The 20,955-nt window shown below is 46.7% G+C and overlaps 1 protein-coding gene across 4 annotated transcripts in view; it reads right to left on the bottom strand.

Moving 5' to 3' along the window:
* PRKG1 (protein kinase cGMP-dependent 1) overlaps positions 1 to 20,955 on the bottom strand; it is a 530,425-nt gene that overhangs the window by 476,143 nt on the left and 33,327 nt on the right. Inside the window, exon 1 of one of the 4 annotated variants that reach the window (XM_074590626.1) lies at positions 19,476 to 19,876. The exons of 1 other annotated variant lie outside the window; for it this stretch is intronic. In XM_074590626.1, coding sequence (XP_074446727.1) covers positions 19,476 to 19,786 — 311 coding nt within the window. In that variant the 5' untranslated portion in view covers positions 19,787 to 19,876. Of the gene's footprint in view, positions 1 to 17,569; positions 17,778 to 18,292; positions 18,482 to 19,475; positions 19,877 to 20,955 lie in introns of those variants that run through there. 2 more of the 4 variants (XM_074590627.1, XM_074590628.1) reach the window with 2 other exon arrangements.

Below are 20,955 nucleotides of genomic sequence, written 5' to 3'. Positions count from 1 at the left end.
TGGATCTAGGATTTGTGGCATCAGGTGAAATCCAAATGAAGACACCACTTGGCCATCACTATCCCATACTTTATTGCTGCTGCAAGAGTGCTAACAAGAACTCAGTCATATACGTTTATGCCAAAATATTTTTGATGTGTGACGTCGGCAGATCAAACTGTTTGCTGTGTAGGGATTTAAGAGCACCTTCTACAACAACATATGCTACAGCTATGGGCAGTTATCAATGCCCCTGCTCCCCATAATTTACAAAAAAAATGTGGTGCCAGTTTGCTACCCAGATCCTTAATAGAAAACCTTTTGTTCACAGGAAGGCTCTAAAATGGGAGCGCTGGAGAGAAGAAGCAGGTCTCGAGGCTGAGAACGGTGACAGAAAAGGCAAGCCAGAAGAGGGCACAGAATTAAGTTACCTTTATCTGCATCATATGAGGAGAAAAGTAAGTTTTCTCACCGGCCTCATGTCCTTCTATGATTATTTTCTTTTCCTTGCATTACTATCCTGTACTTACTCTCCAATTTCCTACCACCCTTATGTCTCATCGCCTTCCCACACTATCTTCAAACTCGCAAATGCTTGCTCCCATTACAACAACTCTGGATCATCTTCCTTTTTTCATCCAAGTACCTTACTTGAAATTCCTAGTGCATCACACCATCGTTTCCTTTTCTCTTTCCTTACACTCCTCAGATCCTCCATCAGGCTTCTGCATCTTCCCAAAGTTTCTCCCCGCCTGCTCCCCCTGCAAGTTCCCACCCCTTAACAATTTCCCCGTTTCCTCTGGGCAGGCCATCGAGACCTGCTGCAAACAGTGGCCAAAGCAAACCAGAAACCGCAGCCTGCAACAGGAGAGGAGCAGAAAGCCAAGCCCCAGGCCAGGAGGCAAAGGTCTGAAGGAAGACATGGCTGGCTTGGAAATGGGGCTGCCAAGGAGGCAGAAGGACCCTGAGAGTTTAACGTGGAAGAAGAGGAAAGGAAAAAGGAAGTAGCAGAGGTACTTGCATTAGATTTGGTGGAAAGGGGGGAAAAAAACACACACAAAAAAGCAGGACGGTAAATCAGTGTATCACAATAAGACAGAAACAGTGGTCCTTCCGATACGGCACATGTGGCTCTCTACAGAAAGAGTTCGTTTCTTCTGTCCCAGATATTTTACAGGACTAGAAATGCAGTTTTGTTCACTTTCTGAAAAGCACGACTACAATTCTTCCACGTTTTGAGTATGTTCCACGCTCCACAGGCTGCATTTAGAAATATTTACACGAAAGAATACACAGAAAGAGCTAACAAGAGATGGAGAAAATGCGTGTGCCAAGGAGCCGAGTTATTTTGGTATAGGAAACAGGAACTACTGGAGTGAGCTGAAACAATTTCAGATCCCATTTAACCCCAACAGACCTAAAGAGTGTTACTTGAAAGACATTTAAGTGCATTTTAAAGATGCTCAGACAGCTCTTTGCTTCAAAGTCGAAAGCAGATACAAGCTCTTTGCATATATGCTAACATGCTGCATATTCGTGAGCAGAACATGATTAGAAAGATCAGACCAACTATGTGTTAAACCAATGAGCAATGGCACTGAAACTCCTGAAAAAACACCTCTTTCTAGTGAGTTTATGGAACAAAACCATACAAACCTTTGAAGTGAGTGAGCAACTAGCAAAACTTTCAGTATCATTTATTTTAAATCTAAATTCAGCCTATTATCTCCTCTCGGCTAGCAAACAGCAACAGCGGCCAGAGCTAAAAGAAAACTCTGTGACAATACCAAGAAGCAGCAGCCGATCTCTGTGCACTTCGTTGCTCATCTGGGGACCTGCACTTCCATGTCTGCCTTTACACCAAGTTTGAAATATCCTTTATTCTCAATGGACTTCAGTGTATTTACCCTTATGTACACACACACTGTGTAAGTCACCCATTGGGTCATGCAAGATTCACCTACATTAAATGAAACACCTCTGTTCGCCTAACAAAACTATGATACACAGACAGATCTTTGGAAATGCACTTTAATTTTACCTGTGTCCCTATGAGACAAATTCACTCTAGAAATGAAAACTCCTGAAGCTTTTCAATTATGAAACACTGAGAACAGAATCCATCTCTTCCAGCTAAAGTTAACTATTCAGCTTTGCTTGCTTGTGTCAATTTTCCCCCTCTATTACAATAATAAAATTACCACTCATTTACTCACCTTTAACCCTGGTGTCTCTTAAGACTAAAGCTCTCTAAATTATTAGGTGTAATGTTTCTAAACGGATGCTAAAAGCAGCATTAAGGTTTGGCTTCCCCTGTTTTTGTTTTTTTCTACAGCATACGATTTCAGTAGTCGGCAGCATTAACTTCACAAAGTGCTCAACAAACCACAGCATTTCGTTCCTGCCATACCGTAACTCAGGTGAGTGGTCTTGCTCAAATCCACGGCGAGAGACCTTGGAATACAACAGCCACTTCTCATCTGCCGGTTTTATGTATATGTATCCACAATTTTTTGGCAGCAATCCAAGAGAGTTGATATATATGGTGCTATTCTGTCCAAACCCTACTTGGACAATCTGCCTTTCTGCTCAAGGAGTAATAGCTAACAATTCCTATCCGCGTGCTACTTTCAGGGTATTTTTTGCAATAGAGATACAATGCTGTTCTACCTATAAAGGTCAAGTAAATTTTATGCAGTCTGTGGAGCCTTAACATCTCTGTATTATTAAAACAGGGTATTTTATTTAGACAGACCCTTTCAGAGAGAGAAGGAAAATCTCAGAATAATGTAGTTCCCCCTCCAATCTGAGTTAAGGTATGTACACAATTTTGTGTACACTGAGGAGAACAGGAATACAAGTGTTTATTTGTTCTTCAATTATAACAACTATTATTTCTTAAACACTCTATAGCATTTTTACAGGTTGTTTGGATAAGCCACAGGTATAAATCCTACCCAGCTGTCAAGCAAGGAGAAAGCTTTGCACAATCTTGTGGGCAAGGAAATAAACTGCTAAAAAGAGCAAAGGGGGCTGGGGACAAGAAGCGGGTTAAACGAGGTTTAACGTATTTAATTTGGGTCCCTGGGACAATATCGTTGCCTTCAGCCATACCTCTGCCATCTTCCCAAATTGGAATGATGCCCCAACGGTCGATACTTTCACACAAATAGTCGAGGAGGTCAGATAAGGATTTGGCAACACGGGAAGCTGCCAGTGCTCAAATCTTTCTTAGTTTTGCTGGAACCAGCCAGACATTTTTTAATCTTTATCCAGTGAACAACAATTTCAAAATAAACAGGTTTTATGATCACACTGATGATTATACCACAGTAAAATGCAGAGACACCCATGCGTAAGACCGCTTAAATGACACAGCTAATAGCACCTGTGAGATGCTAGCACTGCAAAACGCCCATCCAGGACTCTGAGGAAGGCAGCAAATGAATGAGCAAACATAGAAATCCCATCTAAATCAATCCCGACGACAGCATTTCCAATTAAACGCTGTGACTTGCGTTGAAACCACAATACATCAGAAATTCCTCAACCGAACCTGGTGACGAAATTGAATTCCTGACGACATTTCAGCTTTTATGTTCTCCTGCCACGGCCTACCACCATGCCTGAGAGCTGAGGGCTGTCCTGTGCCATCGAGCCGTCATCAAAGAACAGGAGTGCAATGAAAAAAATGCAGCTGAGGAAGATATCTCCCCGCGTTTCAGTTTTACAGCTGTCATATCTCTCCCCCAAGCAGTTCAGAGAAGGCTGTAGAGGCCAGAGAGGTCAAGGAGAACAAAGACATGCCAGGCAGAATTACTACTTGCAGATGCTCTAATTTCATTTTTTTGGACAGATATGCCCAGCACACCCAGCTGGAAGTTAAGCAGCATAAATCCCAAGTGACCAGCTATACCTTCCAAGAATCAAGCTGGGCTTCATGTAGGTTTTAGACTAGGAAAAAAAAAACCAACCCAATAAAAAAACCACACCCCAAAACAAACAAACAAAAAAAATCACACAGAAAGTTTCTAGCCTGCATTTTAACTATTCAAAACTGTCAGCTCTTCACGCTTTTGGCGTATCTCTACTAGACATAAACCCAATTTTAAAGATTCTTGTGTGATTTACTCTCAGATTAATAGGAAAAGAAAACCTTAAATAAATCTGTCATTAACCGGTATCTGTATTAAGTTTTGTTATTTAGGTGGAACCTTGGGGAAAACTTCTCTGCCCGTGAAAATCAATGCCCCTTAAATGAGAACACTGGAATTTTAAGCGTCCTGTTTTTGTTAAAGACTATGCATTGTAGTTTGCTATTTAATTAGGAATGAAACCTAATTTCTAATCACCAAGTGCTCGTGCTTATGAAGGAATCCTTGTTAAAATATTCTCTGGGATATAAGAAATAAGACTTTACAAATGCTGGTTAATCAGCATTGAAAGCCAGATAGATCAAAGCCTGCAAAGATGGGGGCAGACCAAAGCTTGTGCTGGCCACAATTCCTTCCCTCTCACGTACGACACCGGGTGCCCCAAGCTGCCCAACCTCTTGTAAATGAGGAGGCAAAAACATATGAACAGCACAAGTAGGTCTGAAAAGGAATAAACTAACTTGATCCTGCACTCTGGCCACCCTTGAGGTTGCAAGAAGCACTTCATGTGGGCAGATGAAATCCTCCTCATCAAACGCAGAAGAGGATTGTTTGTGGATCTGCAGGCTTCCTCTCCTAATCTGGTCTGGCAAGACAACTATGCTATTTGCTTCCTTTCTTAAAAAAATAAAACTTATGCATACAAGAATAAAGATCTAACCATACAACCAGTACCAACAGTAATGCCAAGAAAAAAGACTACTGCGAGATAGAAATATGATAAAATGCATCTTATAAGGATGCTTATTTTTTGGCTCATACTTATATAGAGATCAATAAGGCATAGGTCACACCAGTGTGGGGGGCTTTAGCTTTTTGGGTATTTTAGAGCACTGTTTTGTTATGGATGTAGTGCTAACGAATGACAGAGGAGAAACAGCCAGTCTGGACACAGGGGCTGACTGTGTGCCTAAGAGCTTGCCTTTTTTTTTTTTTTGTTTTCAGCTGTGACAGATGTCCTTTCCCTACCACTCAGAATTACTCTTTTTGCAAAAAAAAAGAAGCCCTGAACAGCCAAGACATTTGCAGACAGTATGAAAAGCGGTTTTGAGGGTGTGAGGGGGAGGGTCAAAAGCAGAAATCTGTTTATTTGGCACCTAAATATAGCCCAGTTAACTCAGCAAACATTTTTTCTCTACTACATGCTATTTTGTCTATATTTAGAGGCTGTAAGGAACCAGCTGTAGCATCTCCATTTTATTACATTCTCTGATGGGGAATTTGCTTTTGTTCCCCAGAACAAATATCTCTGCCGTCAAGTGACCATGACCACTCACCTGAGTCTTGGGTATAAAAATTAAGTTTTCAGCTGAAGCACCAGCAGTAAGGAGGAGCTCTTAACCTCAGCCTCACACGAAGGAGCCCTGCTCAGCTATGCCTGGCTGTGAACCAAGCCTCTAATAATCAAAGAGGACATGTTGCGACGCTGCTATTCCAGATCGGCCGCAGGTTGATTAGTTATTTCATTCAGCAAGACCCAGCTACCGGTAAAAGGTTTCAACCAGCTATGTTCAGAACAGAGGCCACTTCTAAGAAAAACCTTTTCAGATAGTAAATAAAAATAAGTTTCGACATTTTGAGATTATAACCCCCCCACAGTATTTTTGCCTTTTTTTCTTTTTTTCTTTTTTTTTAATAGGATTGCATACCTAGACACCTGTAGCATGTGGAGGAAAACTTTTTTGGCGATGAAAATTACGATACATTAGGCTTAAGGCTTCATAGAACATTTTGGTTTGGGTTTTTTCCATGATCACTTAAATCAGAGCTTGCCTGCTGAAGTTTTATTATAGAGACACATCTCTGTCAATGTGACATCTGATTTACCTCTTCCGATAAGTGAACAAATAGACAATTGATTTAACTTCTCAGAATCCCTTCCTGCACAACCCATACTTTTTAAAAAACACAGGCCACGGGCAACAAAAGGATAGCTTTTTACTCCAAAAAAACACATATTCTACAATTTTTCTCCAATGCTTTCACACTAATTTGCTGAGGTAGCTGTCTTTTATTCTCAATGTATGTACTGCAGGAAAGTGCACTTGAGTCTACAAAGCAATCCAGAGAAAATGGTATCAAGGCACTGAACGGCCATGTCTGAGCAATCTCAGGATCGCCAACATGAATGGATAAAAAACCAGACTTTTAGCTCTTCCAAAAACATGCAGAGCACAAGAAAGGTTTAAAACAAGCAGATGATGCTGGTGGAAGGAAGAAAACCCATACGGCAGTGTAAGCAAGACAGACATAGCACTGCTCGTCTCCCAGCAATGGATCTGAAGCATCAATGGGTGATGTCTGGGCTCCACGCTCAGGATGTGGCGGCCCTGAGTTCTGCCTTGCTTGTCTCTTGGTGACCTGAGGGCTTTGCTGTCAGGCTGCAGACACTTGTGACTGAGGGTGTGATGACTGATCTCGTATCTCCCATTTTGCATTGGGAAGTCAAACCGAGAGCCGAGGCAACTCTGAAGGAGCTACAGAGCAAACAAAGCTGACGTCAAGTTTGCTTTTTCGTGCATCATCATCTTCAACTGAACAGATAAAAATTCCATTAAGAGGCTCAGAAAAAGCGTGGAATATTATCTCCCCATGATATATCATTTCTTTGGTATGAACAAAGTCAAAAAATATTTCAACTGCTGAATAACCAAATTAGAGTAGGTAACAGAGGTGAAGGCTTCCAACTATGCAAGCGTAATTTTTTTAAACTTCAGGCAGTATTCAGGAAGTAGCATCTAAGCATTATAAGGCTCCTCCAGCAGCCATTAAAGCTTCAAATGCCTGTAAAGATCCTACCTTCTTGGTAGATTACACAAGCATCCACATTTTACATAGTTGTCTTGACCATCCTTAAAGCATCTGCTTTACTTCAGTGCATAAGCCAGGCTGTCCTAACTTACACTTCCAGATCCTATACCATGCTAACAGGGTGCAAGTTCACGAAGCTTTAAGTTTTGTTTGCTACATATTCATAGATTTTGCATCAATTGAACAACTCTGCCACATTGCTCTGGAAGATTATTCATCCGTATTTAAACAGCATCCCTCTTCAGTACTGGCCCTGCAGGGAGAATTTTCATGGCCACTAAATCCAGCGAGCTTAATCAAATAATGTTGTTCCAATTTATAACACTTGCCTATCACAGACCACATCAAGAATCTTTTGTGGTGGAAGAAGTTGAACAAAAAGGTGGAAACAGGTTCATTTTGATTAAACCAGCAATTGAAGGAGCCCTCTCTAGCTCACGGATAGAATTTCTGGTCGAAACTAGGAGAGAGAAAAGAGGTAATGTGCTCTGGAGGTGAAAAGTGAGTGACATGGCCTTGTGTTCCTGGCTCTGCCCAATTTCAGTCAGGTCTCCCACGCGTGTGTCCTCACTGTGCTAATGGGGCAGCCTCACTCTCTATGGAAGCTTGTCTGTTTGTACCTGCAAATAATGGCATAGAATCATGGACTCACAGAATTGTCTAGGTTGGAAGGGACCTTTAAGATCACTGAGTCCAACCATCAACCTAACACTGCCAAAACCACCACTAAACCATGTCCCTCAGCACCACGTCTGCCCAGCTTTTAAATAGCTCCAGGGGTGGTGATTCCACCACTTCCCCGGGCAGCCTGTTCCAATGCTTGATAACCATTTCAGTGAAGAAATTTTACCTAATATCCAATCTAAACCTCCACGCGTTCCCCCAGGTTTATACATCCTAAGGCATGCTCCAAATACCAGGCTAGTGGTTTCCTATTTGAGCTCTTTTTGGCTTTTAAATAAAAAAATAAAAAAAAACCACCTGTTGTGTCTGTGCAAGAGTAATGGCACAAAATCAAAAAGATGAGATTTGCTTGATGATGTCCCTTTTGGAATTGCTTTGCCTACCTAAGTAACGGTAACAGTGATCTGACGGAAGAAAAGAAGTTGAGATTTAAGAGGAAGGTAATAATTTGCTCCTCATCACGGACAACACATGCTCTTGAAGTACCTGCCACAATGGTTGATGAGAAAATAACAACACTTGCAAAGCAGAAGGTAGAGCAGCTGCTTTCTGCGTGACAGGAGCAGAGGTCAGGTCTGCCGCCATACAGAGCCAAATGTCATTTTCCCCAGTGCCTAACCCCTAACAAACAGCAGTGGCACACATAACATACCTGCGTGTGCAATTACTGGCTAATGTGCTCTGGTATTCAGGCTTGCCATGCCTCCAGAAAACACTCCTTGACGCTGCATGCCCTCCTGCAGGCACATTAATAAATCTAGCAAATGAATGGAGGGAAATAAGATGGATAGTTAGCGTTCCCTTGGGACTCCTCTAATGAAAGACTGTGAAGGCCGCAATAGAATATCCACCCTGCAACAGATCACTACGCCGCTGCCAAAAAGGCCACATGAGCTCTTCCTGCCAAGGCAAGCTGCGACTCCGACATACCCTGTCAGAGTCAGTTAAGAAGCAGCAAAATAAGAGAGTTGCACCACCTGTGTCCCTTCTCCGAGCAGAAGCATCACGAAACTTCAATTATCTTCCCACAGCAACAAGTCTAACTTCAAGTGGCGAGTCAGAGGCTGTGTCTTCCTTTCAGCAATGCCCTGAACCAAGGTAACATCAAGTAAAACCGGAGTATCTGCCTTACTTAAGCTCTCCCAACGTACTCATTATCATGGTATCTGAGTACATCTGTGTTTGGGTATACTGCTAATAGAGAAAACCCATCGCCTCACCACGCTTCATTTCTCCCGTGTGCCTTGCAGATCTAGGCTTCTACTGGGAAAACAGAAAGCAATCAAGTATCTGATGAGCAGGAGATATGTTCTCCCATTCGTGGAATTGCTGTGTTAACAGGATTTAAATCTGCAAAGATGTGTAAGGAAAAAAAAACTTTTATATACATCTATATGTACATATACACACACACGTACTCTAATTCAACTAGTTTCTAAACACCTGGCAAGTTTAGATAAATAGCACCATTCGAGCACTCAGACACTGGTTATGTATGAAGGTACGCACACACCCCCATTTCTAACTGAGATTTAGACCACTCTTCAGTGTGTACGCTACCCACCAGTGAGAATTTGCTGTTACAGGGTCCATAGGCAGGACTGTAATAAGGACAAGTAAAGATAAACGCTAAAAATGCAGTCTCACGGAGCTGGAGCAGCACTTCATCAAGCAGCGCACAAAGACGTATCGAGCCACTGCAGGATGACATTCAGCCATCGCACGGTGTGTGCGGTGATGTTTTGTCAATACAGCTCAAAGCCATTACCACTAAACGCCCCGACGCAGAGCGAACCGGCTGCTCTCTTGCTTTGTGTCCTTTTTGGTGCCGGTTCTTTAGGGCAGGGGATGTGCGTTATCTGTCTTTTGGCTGAGGCGAGCAAGGTGCAGGCAGGTGACGTGATAGAATTGCTGTCTGCCTGTAACATGAGGCCCACAGGACGTCACATCTGATCAGTCACAAGTCGACTGATTTCGTACAAACTGGCACGCTAGAAAAGCTGGATTGTCAGGAAAATCAAGCCTCCCATGGTATCTTGTGCTACAGCCACTGGAAGCTCTCTGCCTCCTGATGTATAGAGGAAACAAGGTAGATTTTTTCAGGAGATGTAAAGTCTAGACCCTATCAGATGGGACAGCTTTGTAGAAGGAAGAGCTTTGGGGTTGAGAGGGAAGAGAAGGGCAAAAACCCACAGGAAAAGAGAAAAATGTGGGGCATACGAAGGAGAAGCAGGAACAAGAGAGCCAGGGAAATAACCGAGGGCTCAGGAGAGAAGGGAGAAGAGGACGGTGAGGCCTTTCCTGGGAAGAGCAGTCTGCCCTGCCATGTGAGCAGAAAGGACAGTGGTGTGAAGGTAGAGGGCTCCGGGAACACAACACCAGAGCACGTGCCACAAAGGGGATAGAGAAGACACATGGGGAACCCCGGGGGAACCTGGCAGCAGAGACGAAGGGAACAGATGCAACGAATTCAGCCCAGAGAAACTGCAAATTGCGATAGTCCCGCATTGTACCATCCCACTCTGCTGATTCGTATCCAGCTGCAGGTCACTGCAGAAAACTGTAAAGGAAATATCATTTTGTTTCCTCTCCACAGCCCCCTCTTCCACAACGCTTAATGCTCAGCTCTTCAAGCAGGAAGAGAGAGAAGAGAAGCCCTGATGAAGACAGCATGTCATTCATCGGGTGCCAAAATTATTGATCTGTTTCATTCATTAAATATATACATATCAAACTACAAAGCACAGTAGCTGCCAAAAGATGTGTATCTCTTCTATGTGACCAAGTTTAGCCACTGTTAAACCTCACATGTAACCCCTTATAGACCTTCACCAATTTAAGCAATACTGAAACTTCCAGGCAAAGAGGTGGACACTAACTAAACTACTAAACTACATAGATTCCTGATCTTCCATTTCACCTAAAGGAATTTGTCAGGTTTTAAGAGTCATGATTTTCAAAGCATCTCTATAGCTACTCAGATAGCTATTGTTTCCAACAAGCACAAAAGTATACCTGAACAGCATTATTTACATCACATTTGGTTTATCTACACCTTCTTTAAGTACTTGGCTATTGCCTTGATGTGCTGTTGCCTGAGTCATACTACGATTGATTTCTTCTATTCATCAGAAATGTTACCCACCAAGAAAGTTATTTTCCTCATTTAGCCTGTGGACTACAAGAGCACTAATGAATTCCCCTCACCCGATGGATCTTTGCAGGCAATTGACATCAAATAGGCAGTTTAAATAGTAACAAGCAGTGACAGATCCCAGGGACCCACTTACACTGGGGGCAGGGAGCAATGGCTTTAGATTTCCATCACATCCAGTCACCAGTTATTTACTCTTGCTCCTGAATCTGAATGATACTCTGTGGCTGCTCAGCCGCAGAAGCCAACAGCGTTTCAACATTCCCAGAGCCCAGCTGATACTGGAAAAAGTCCATTTACTCCACTGATGTTAAAGCCTGATTGCTTTCTATCCCAATATCCTACTATATTTGTGTTAATGCAGTAATAATAAGTAAATACATGCGCATAGACAATTGTCATTACATGTATTTCTCTTGAAACTAGGATATCACATTTAACACATTTAAGTATGTGTATATTTACAAGACCCCAGTTTCACTTTTGGTCAACCCAGACAACTACATAATGATTTCTCCTATTTCTTCAGATCACCCATGATCACCACCTCACAGAATATTAAATAAGTGAACAAAATGAGCTGGCCTGGACAGGTAGTTTTCAAATCCACTTCAAGCCCACGTTGCAGAGCCAGTCCACAGCTTTCCTGACACGGTTTGTGTGTTTCACAGGAAACACCTCCAATAAATATGCTCTCAAACTGAATTAAAAAATGGAATTTTGGAGAAAGAAACACAGCTCCGGGCAGGAAAAGTGTTGCAGTATGATGAGGGGGCTTTTCTTCAGTGACATGCTACTTCAGGATTGCTCCTAACAAACAAGCACCAAGTACAGTCCAAACAATCCCAACTCTACTTTGCGATTTTAAAGTCTGGGAGCCCATTTTCTACTTTGAAACCAGGCACCAGTGCTCAAGTTTGGCTATACGTGCTCAGGCACTAGTTTCCAAGGAAACCAGTGACTGCATGAACATTGCAAAATGCAAGTCCTGTACTCGCTGTTTCACAAGTACACTATAGCTATCTCCGTGACACAAACCCCTCCAGGTAGGTGCTTTACCACTGTTTCTAAAAGACCATAATACAATTTCAGATGTTTAGGATGTCAGTATACATGGTACATATCCAAGCAACGCGCACACTTGCAACCAAACCACTTTCTATAAAAGGAGAAAGGAATTATTTGTGTTGATTTAAGCTCCAATGTAGCAAATGCTTTTGGTTTTCCTGTTCTATCGGCCCTTCAAAACAAAGCTACACAAAACGTGAATGTCAGGGACTTCTCTGCTTGCATGTACCCCCTAGAAATGGCAAAACAGCAGATGAAAAACATTTATACAAATATTTATCCTTTAGCCTGCTACAAATGCAAGTATTGTGGCACCATGAAAAGCCAAAAGAGCAGCAACACCAGCAGCACAGGCAGGATTATCATTTATGACGGTAAGTGCCATTTAAACCACCACCACCGCCTCCAGTTCAAAAAGCACAGCTTTCCAGGACCCCTTCCCTTAAGATAAGGTTTGGATTCAATGACTTCTGAAATCTTAGCATTCCACAGTATCTATCCCAAGCAGCATAACCAAAGAAACATATATATCAAATCACCGTGTCCTTTATAACTCTCTAAAGGCGCAATTTTTTCCCCTTGACTCATATTTTGTATCTGGTGCTCAGCGAGACAGTGGGCATGCAGTCCACTCACCTTCCCAGACAGCCTGCAACACAGGTCGCTGCAAGCAGCTGGCTAGTCTAAATTTTGGGCTATTACGTACATTTTTGCTCAATATCAGCACACTGATCTGGGGGGCAGAGGGGCTGACTCATTTCAGACACGTAAGACGCATATTGTGTTTAAGAACACAGGATGCTAAAGCTCAGGACTACTTTCACAGCGAGTCTGGAGGGAAGGCATTCGTGTCCATGGTCTGGGACTGCATTTTCTGTTGATGTACTTTAAAACTATCCACCTACAGCACTCACCTAATAATACAGATAAGAGGAAAAAAGTTAATTCTGTAGAAAATTAATTTATGCAGATATATTACAATTTAAAAAATACTATGTTAATGACCGCCTTCCTTTAAGTGCTATTAGCTTGCTTAAAACTACTGTACTTGCTGCATACTTTTGTTTTGCATACAACCACCATAAAGATTTCGGTACAGTTTCTGAACAGCACTACTCTGCTTTAAAGCTTAGTGTATGTACACTACACTGCTAAAATTAATATCCGAAAGCAGCAGACAGTCAGAGAGGTATGTGTTGCTTATTGCTACTAAGCAGAACTAAAAATAATTGAAATTGCAGCGACACTTAATCTTGCCGTCACTCATCAAAGCAAGAATCAGACAGAAAATGACAAAACAAACAGGTGGCTTCAATAGCTTTGTCCGGTGAATTGTTTACCTTCCTTTGAATAAAACACCTCTGGTTCTTTGAGTTTACATTCAACATAAACATTACCTGACTAAACAAGCATACTTCAGAGATGACCCAGAATATCACTTGCCAATAGAGAAAAATCTTTGTCCTCTGCATAATAACTAAATACAAGATAGTTATTCCTTACCACAACAGGTAACCAAAGCCTCAGAAGGTTGAATTATACAAGGAGCCAAACTACCAGCAATCTCACGCTTGCCACTTCACAATGCATTAAGCAGCCCAGACTCCGAGGCGTGAGTCACTCGTGTGCCTCTTGTATCGAGGAAAGCCCCATCCACCACCCCCACTGCCAAGCCAGACCTGTCAAAACTGAGTAAAATAACATTTGACTGACTTGCATTCGCCGCTACCCTTGACATGCTGCATGTTAAAACTTCTGTCAGGAAGCATATCACCCTTCACAATAAAACCTCATCCCTGCGAAGCGCGAGGAGGCTCTGCTCCCAGCCCTGCTGCGCCAACAGTTGCTGGGCAAGGTGGGTGTTTGGGGGGTCAAGACAGGAAACGGCTCACAAGGCAACCCTGCTGCCTTGGCCAGCTGTAGAGATGAGATAAGTTTAGGACTGGACTGCTGGGTAGGCAACAAGTCCGACGTACCCAGATTCAGCAGCACTTGCTACAGGAGACGGCTGTCCTTCACAGCCTCCGAGAGCTCCTCCAGGCAAATCAGCCAGGTGAAGCCAAAAGCAAAAACCACGATAGGGTTTGAGTGGTACCACACTGCTGGAATGGCAGGAGCAAAGTCAATCTGTCCTATCAATAGCCACCAAGACAAGTTGAAAGCTAATCAGCACGGGCCTAAGCGAGATCACTCCCCAGGGCAATGCTCTTGGCAGGTCACCCTTTCTCACAGACCTCCTACCGGTGGAGAGACCTGCCCCATCACCTATCAGTGAAGTCCTAACCCCCTAAATTCCGCATATGGAAAAAACCCCACTGACATTAGTGGATGTCAGTGTTTAATCAAGAATTAGAAGATCCTTTCCAGGCACAGAAATTCTTCTTCAGAACAACATTAAACTACATTCAGATGGATTCAATGCTTTATCACGTAGCACAAAAAGCAACCACAGAAGTTAATTATGCTCGAACAAATGACAAATGCATTTCAGTTGGTCACTGGACACATCATACTGAATTACATCTTGATACCGAAAAAAAAATTTAAGGTTGCGCTCCTACATCCATTGCTGCTGACTGCTTTTGATAATCATGTTTTCTGCAGCGTGACACCAAAACCAGAACGTACCAGGACTAAAAAGGCCACCATCCCTCATCCAATTCCACAGCTCCTGTCCCACACTTCAGGAAGCAATCGCGGCGGGAGGGCTGTCTCCATTCCTGACCACAGGTCCCTCAACCATCAGTTTCCAATGGTTAAATTATAGCAAATGTTCCTCCAAATTATCTTAGAAAGGGGACAGCATGGGGTTTAAGAGAAGAGGCTGGTTTTTCGGTTGGTTTGGTTTTTTTAGAACTATAGTTTGAGAGTTTTAATTCATGAACGGCTCCCGAGTACTGCAGCATACATACCATTTATAAATACCAGCAGATAATTTTATGCAAACACTAAGTATGAAGTGCTTTTCAACTATTTCTGGGGGTTTTATTACTATTATGATCACTTAAAAATGTGCCTCTAGTCCACAGAAGATGTGCACATTTGCCTTCAAAGAACCAATTTGGCCATTGAAGGGATTTTGTTAAATCTCTTGTATGTATGCTGTACGTTCCCTAAGGCTACAAAACCAAGTATTTTATTTTTTTTAAAACAGAACTCTTAAATACAGCTCACAGGCGGCTCCTCCCCCCAAAAATGAATCTCTGGGATTTTGGCAGATTTCCCAACTTTACATTCAAAGCATTCCTAAGTCTGTTAACTCACAAAAACAAGTTGTTCTTCATCTTACTCAACATTTTCTATAAATGACACAGCATTTTGCCATTACCTCGGTTAAGGCAACGACAGGACACGCACTGCCTCTGAGAAGACAAGATCGGGCTCTACACCGTTCTTCACACTCGTAAGCTCTCCGCTTTGTTTTATATTCTGCTTCTACAATTTTTTTGTCCCTTCTGGAAAACAAAATATGCTGATTACACAGCCTTCCAAAAAAGCATACAGCTGTTGCCAATCACCAAAAGAAACAGCCTTTTAAAATAAAAGTCTTGGGTATTTTCCCATGGCAAGTACAAAATAATGAAAGCGAAGGGACAAGGGTTACAGCTTCCTGGTTAAAAAACGGCTATTCTTTGGTTTGCAGCTCTCCAAAATCTTAATTGGAATAACGGTTGGTACAAACTCGGTCTCACAGTACTCTTTTCATGCTGACAGGCTGTTAGCAGCCAGGATATATCCTTCAAGAGGTCAAAGGTGTGGAAAAACAAACAGAGCAGCAATTTTAGAAGATGAAGAGGCGATAAGGATTTGTCAGGGCATTCTTCTACCACGGAAAACCATCCAGCTTTCTCCACAGTCTGTGCCCACTGACTCCAGTCACCTCTTGCAAGTTATTTCCTTTGGGGGGAGAAAGAAAAAGCCACTTATTTTAGAAAAATGGCTTCTACTTACTTGAACAGGGAGACTGATAAAGATGCCACTGAAAGAAAGAAAGAAGAAAGAAGGAAATGGATGTGTCCTTCCACGTATTTTAGCTATAAAGTCCTCACGTGAACCCACAAAGTCCCATTTCACATTTAAACAAAAAATTACAGGCAAAATAAGGTCAACCCTGCAACTAAAACTCTTAACACTCTGAAACAGATTTTTTTTTAACTACATGCATCTTAAACAGCAGGCTTTGTGTGCAAGAAAATAAGTGGTATTTTTCCATAGGAGACAATTAAATTTACTTTCATGCTTGAAAGCCATTCAGAGTTTAACCAGTTTATATCCCAGAATCTTAACTGGTTTATATCCCAGAATCTTCCACCTGGCATCACAGCAGCTTCCACAGACACTTCACCAGAGTCAGCCCCACCGGTATCAGCAGTCTGCCATGGCCCTCATGATAACTCCTCCTCATTCCTAACAGACTTTCTACTACTACTGATCCTACCAATCTCCAGCCACCTTAGGTGCTCCATCAAATCAGGAGGACAGACCCAGCACCACTTAGCTGCAAAAAAAAAACCCTCAGGCCACCAAACAACTGAAGATTTCCTGTGTGTCCTCTCGGTGCTCCTTCTCCTGTATAATGCTGGAAAGCAGGCCGATACTTTGTGGTGGCTTGTCAAAACCAAAGGTTGGATGCCATTACCGCAAGAGTCACTGAAGTTCAGCATGAACAGAGCCAAACAGTCAACCCTTCTTTGTATATTTTGGTAGTTCCTGTTCTGCTTTCAAGTCATCTCCACCTTAACCTCCAGTACCACCACAAACAGCTAACTGGAACATCAGAACGTCATCGAGATTGTGTCACATTCATTTAAGCAAGACAAGGACCTCCCCTCAACCACTCACAAGCACTGTGTAAGCCATGTTTGCAGCCGCACACAGGAAAGTGTAAGAAAAATAAAAATTTTAGGTATTAATGATGCCAAATAAACTAAACCAGTTGTGCCACCTCGCTCAGTCCCCCCAGGTATATCCACTACTAGCAGAGCAGGTCATCTAGAGTGTATTTTACTCATGAGAACTACAGGTAAGCAAAATACACCACTCATGTTTTCCTTTGTTCAGGTAGCCGCATCTTCCTTTCCATTGGGACGCTCAAATTAAAAGTGCTCATCGGCGCAGTTACGGATTTAGGCAAGCTCCCGTGATGACTGTCCACCACCAGAAGACTTTGTGTCACCTCAGCAGGTGTCTGCCCACGGGCATCAGGTTTTGAGGCTTCTCGTCACCATAACACGACGGCTCAAATAAGCAGAGGCAACACTTCCTAGAGCGATGTCCGCTCCCGAAAGCTGTGAGCAAGTACCTTTCCCACCTCAGCGATAAAGGCCCAGAGCTGCAAGTTGACTTAAATATTGTAAATGGTATTAAGTGTACTGACCACGGAAGGTCAATATGAAATACTCCCTCAGGCGGGTGGCGCGCGTTACCCCCCCACGCGAGACTACGGCAAGGCACATGTGCAACAAGCAATTAAAATCCAAGCTGGAAAATGTTAATTCAACAGGCTCCCGATGTATTTCACTCGACACGGCGGCGGCTCCAGGCTCGTCCTGCCGAAAGCCGAAGTGCGTCCCCCAGCCCCGGGGGGCTCCACTCGCACTGCCAGGCCACTGAGGGGCAAACGCACGCGCCTCCCTGACAGAAAAATAAATATTTTTTCAGATGCGATGCTCTGACCTACAGTTTAACTGAGGAAACCAATGCCTCCGGGCCGCCTTACCCCTCCTCAAGACGTTCACCAGACCCACCCGCGCCTCAGTTCGCCACCCACTCATGGGGAGCCGCCCCCGCCGCCTGACAGGGCCCGGTCTCCACTTTTTGGGGTGTTGTTTTCAGTTTTGGGTTGTTTTTTTTTCTCGGTCCACCACAGTTTCTCCCCGCCGCCCTTTTGAATCCCCGGCCATTCGCCTTAAAAGGGCAAAATATCTGTGGAAAAACGGCGGCGGGAAGGAGGCGGGGGCGGAAGGTGGGCCGGGCTCGGACGAGGGTCCCGAGGAGGAGGAGGAGGAGGAGGAGGAGGAGGCGGCGGCGGCGGCGGCGGGGCCGGCCCATGGCAGCCGCCCCCGGCGCGGCGGTTGCCAGGAGACGGCGGGGCCCCGCCATGGCGGCGGGAAGGGCCGGGCCGGGCCGGGCCGGGCCGCCGGCACCGCCCGGCCTCGGACCCCCCGCCCCCTCCCCCAGCCCCTTAGCTGACCGCGGGAGGCGAGTGAGTCCCGGCGGCGGGCAGGCAGGTCCCGCCCCGACATCCCCGCTCAGGGCAACGGGGAGCACCTGGGCATCGTCCCTCACAGCTGCCTCCGGTAAACCCGCCATCCCCTCGGTAAACCCGCGGAGAGGCCGAGGGCCCGCCCGCCATCTCCCCTAAACGGGCGGCGGGGACAGACCTTGCATCCCCCCTCCCCGCCCCCGGGGGGACGAGAAACCCCAAATCAACCAAAACCACCTCAACTACCAGCATGGCTCGAACCATCCTCCGCAACCCCAGCGCTCCCGAGGAAGATGTCGGGCCCTTTGCCCACCGACCCGCAGCGGCGATGGGGAGGTCGAGCCGCGGTTGCCGCCAGGCGGGGGGCGCCCGGCCCGCCGGAGCAGCGAGGTGTGGGGGAGCCCCGGGCCGGCCCCGCCGCCCTTCCACATGGCGCTTCACCGGCGGATAATCCGTGTGGTGGGTTGTTTTGGTTTTTTTCCCCTAAGGAGTTCTGAACCAAATGCATTGCGGTTTATTGGCCAGGAAAAAGATACTAAGGTGGGTGGGGGAGTGATCCCTCTCCTGCAAGGTCCCCGCTTTCTCCATTAGACCAGGGCAGAGCATCTCCCGGCCGTGCTGGCAGCCGAGGTTCCCCACAACTTTCCCCTCCCGCCGCCCCCCCCCTTCCCCGCACACCCTCCACCGGACTAGCACACTACAACGAGCCTTTCTTACCCACCCCTTCTCCCCCAAAACAAACACACACCAGCACCCCCCGGGCAAGGGAGGCCAGGCAGGGCGGCGAGGAGGCTGCCGGAGCCGCGGGCACCGCACCCCGCCGGGCTCACAAGTTTCCCTGCCCGCCCCGCTGCCAATTGCTCCCGGCAGGACGCCGGTCCCCTCCGGAGGGGAGAGACCCCCGGGTTTCTCCTGTGTCCGTACCCCCTCCCACAGCGTTAAAGCCCCCCGAGACCGGGATGCGCCCCGGTTCACACCGTTGGCAGCAGAAACTCCGCCGGCGGCCGCCCGAGCTCGCCGTCGTGCGGGATGACCACGGGGGAGGGCGGGGGGGGGCCGGGTCCGACGGGACCCCCCCATCGGCCGGGTCCGACGTGTCCCCCCGCCCCAACCTCGGCGCTTCCCTCATGTCGCACATCCACCCCCTCCAAGCCCGGAGCTCGCAACTTTCCCAACCCCGCAGGAACCCGCGGCGGCCGCGCTTTGGGGCTCCGCTCCGCGCCCACACCCTCCCCCCCTCCGCTGCCGCCGTCCCTCCACGGCGGGCGGCGGCAAGGGAGGACGGGGGACGAAGGGGAAGAAGCATCCGCCAGCTGCCCCGCCAGCAGCGAGGGGAGAAGGGGTGAGGGGAGCCGAGCGCGGCGGATGGAGAGGTGGGTACCCGGGGTGACACCACACAAACACACCCCCCCCAGCTTACTGTGGGCTCTTGGGGTAGAAGGGGAGGGTGACGTGGCTGAGATCCTGGATATCAAAGGCGGTGGGCTCGGCCGAGATGGCCTGTCGCTTGGTCCTCTGCTCCCCCTGCAAGGTGCCGGCGCTCTGCTGCTGCGCCTGCTGGGTGGCCGGCCGGATCACGGAGCGGTACTTGTCCAGCTCGTTCTGCAGCTTCTGGATCAGTTCGTCCTTCTGGTCCAACTCCAGCTCCAGCTCGTCAATGAGCGCATCCCGCTGCCGCAGCTCCTCGATCTTCTCCTGCAGCGCGTACTGTAAATCCCGCAAAGTGCCCATGGTCCTGCCGCCTCGCTCGCCCCTCGCCTCTCCCGGCAACTTTCCCCCTCTGGGCCGCCTCCCCCGCACTTGGGCCAACTTCGCCTTCCCTCCTCCGCCCTCCCCGGCCCGGCCCGGCCCGGCGCGGCCCCGCTGCCCGCCGGGGCCCCCGCCGCCGCCGGACCCCCGCCGCCGGCACCGCGCTCCGGAGCCGGGTTGTTAGGGGCGATTTCGATCCGCCTGCGTCAGGCTGGGCTGGAGAAGGCAGCGGGAGACACACACACACACAGGCGGAGGGGGAGGGAAGGCGGCGGGGATGCACATGCCCTCCCCGCTCCCTCCTTCGCCGGCTCCCCGCACCGCCCACAGCCCCGCCGGGGTCGCCCGGGCGGGCGATGCGGGGAAGGGGCTGGCCGGCGGCCTCCCCCCGGGCGCTGCGGGAGCGCTCCGCCGCCGGGAGCCTCTGCCGAGCCCTCCCCTCCCCTCTTTTTGCAGGAGGAGGCCATCAGACAAGGTCCAAACCCTGGGAGATGGCTGCACAAACCTGCCCTCGCCCGTCCCGCGGTCGGGGTGGCCCCTGCTACCTCTCCCTTCCCATCCTCTCTGCTCCAATCAAGGGTGCTACTTTTTCCCTACAGAACTTGCCCGGTTTACCTCCCGTTTACTTTCTTTTTTTTTTTTTTTTTTAAACAGCCAATTTTTCTTGTCTTCTCTGAGTGAAAGCACAAGCCAGTGCGTGGCATGGCTCCTGCTGAGTCTCGGCAAGCTTCAGGCTCCAAAAACCCAGATTTTTATGTGAATATCGGTCAAGTATGTCTGCGCTGGAAAAGCCTGGAGGCAGGGCATATGGGTCTTAGAGCACTAAAAAAAGCCCCTAACTTAAAATATGGGAAATAGACTTTCTGTGTAGCCCAATACCCAGATGACAGTGTGAGCTAGTTTCTGCCGTACCAAATGCGATAGGATTTTCCCAGCGTGTGAGCGCAACGCTGTGTGCACTAGGATTTTCTGTGTGCTGACAAACCGCTACACGTCGGTTCTACCTATGTGATGCAATGCACGGGTCTGCAGCACAAAAATAACAAAATAAAATAAATGAGCCTCATCGGCTGAGCCCTCCGTGCCAAATGGCTCTGTTTTCTTTTGTCTTGTCTGCGTTTGCCAGGCGCAGAAGGGACAGGGATGTACAA

Source organism: Larus michahellis, chromosome 6, assembly GCF_964199755.1.
Source record: "Larus michahellis chromosome 6, bLarMic1.1, whole genome shotgun sequence".
NCBI classification, from domain to species: Eukaryota; Metazoa; Chordata; class Aves; order Charadriiformes; family Laridae; genus Larus; species Larus michahellis.
The sequence above is the reverse complement of the archived record's forward strand: the minus strand, read 5'-3'. Positions and strand labels throughout refer to the sequence as shown.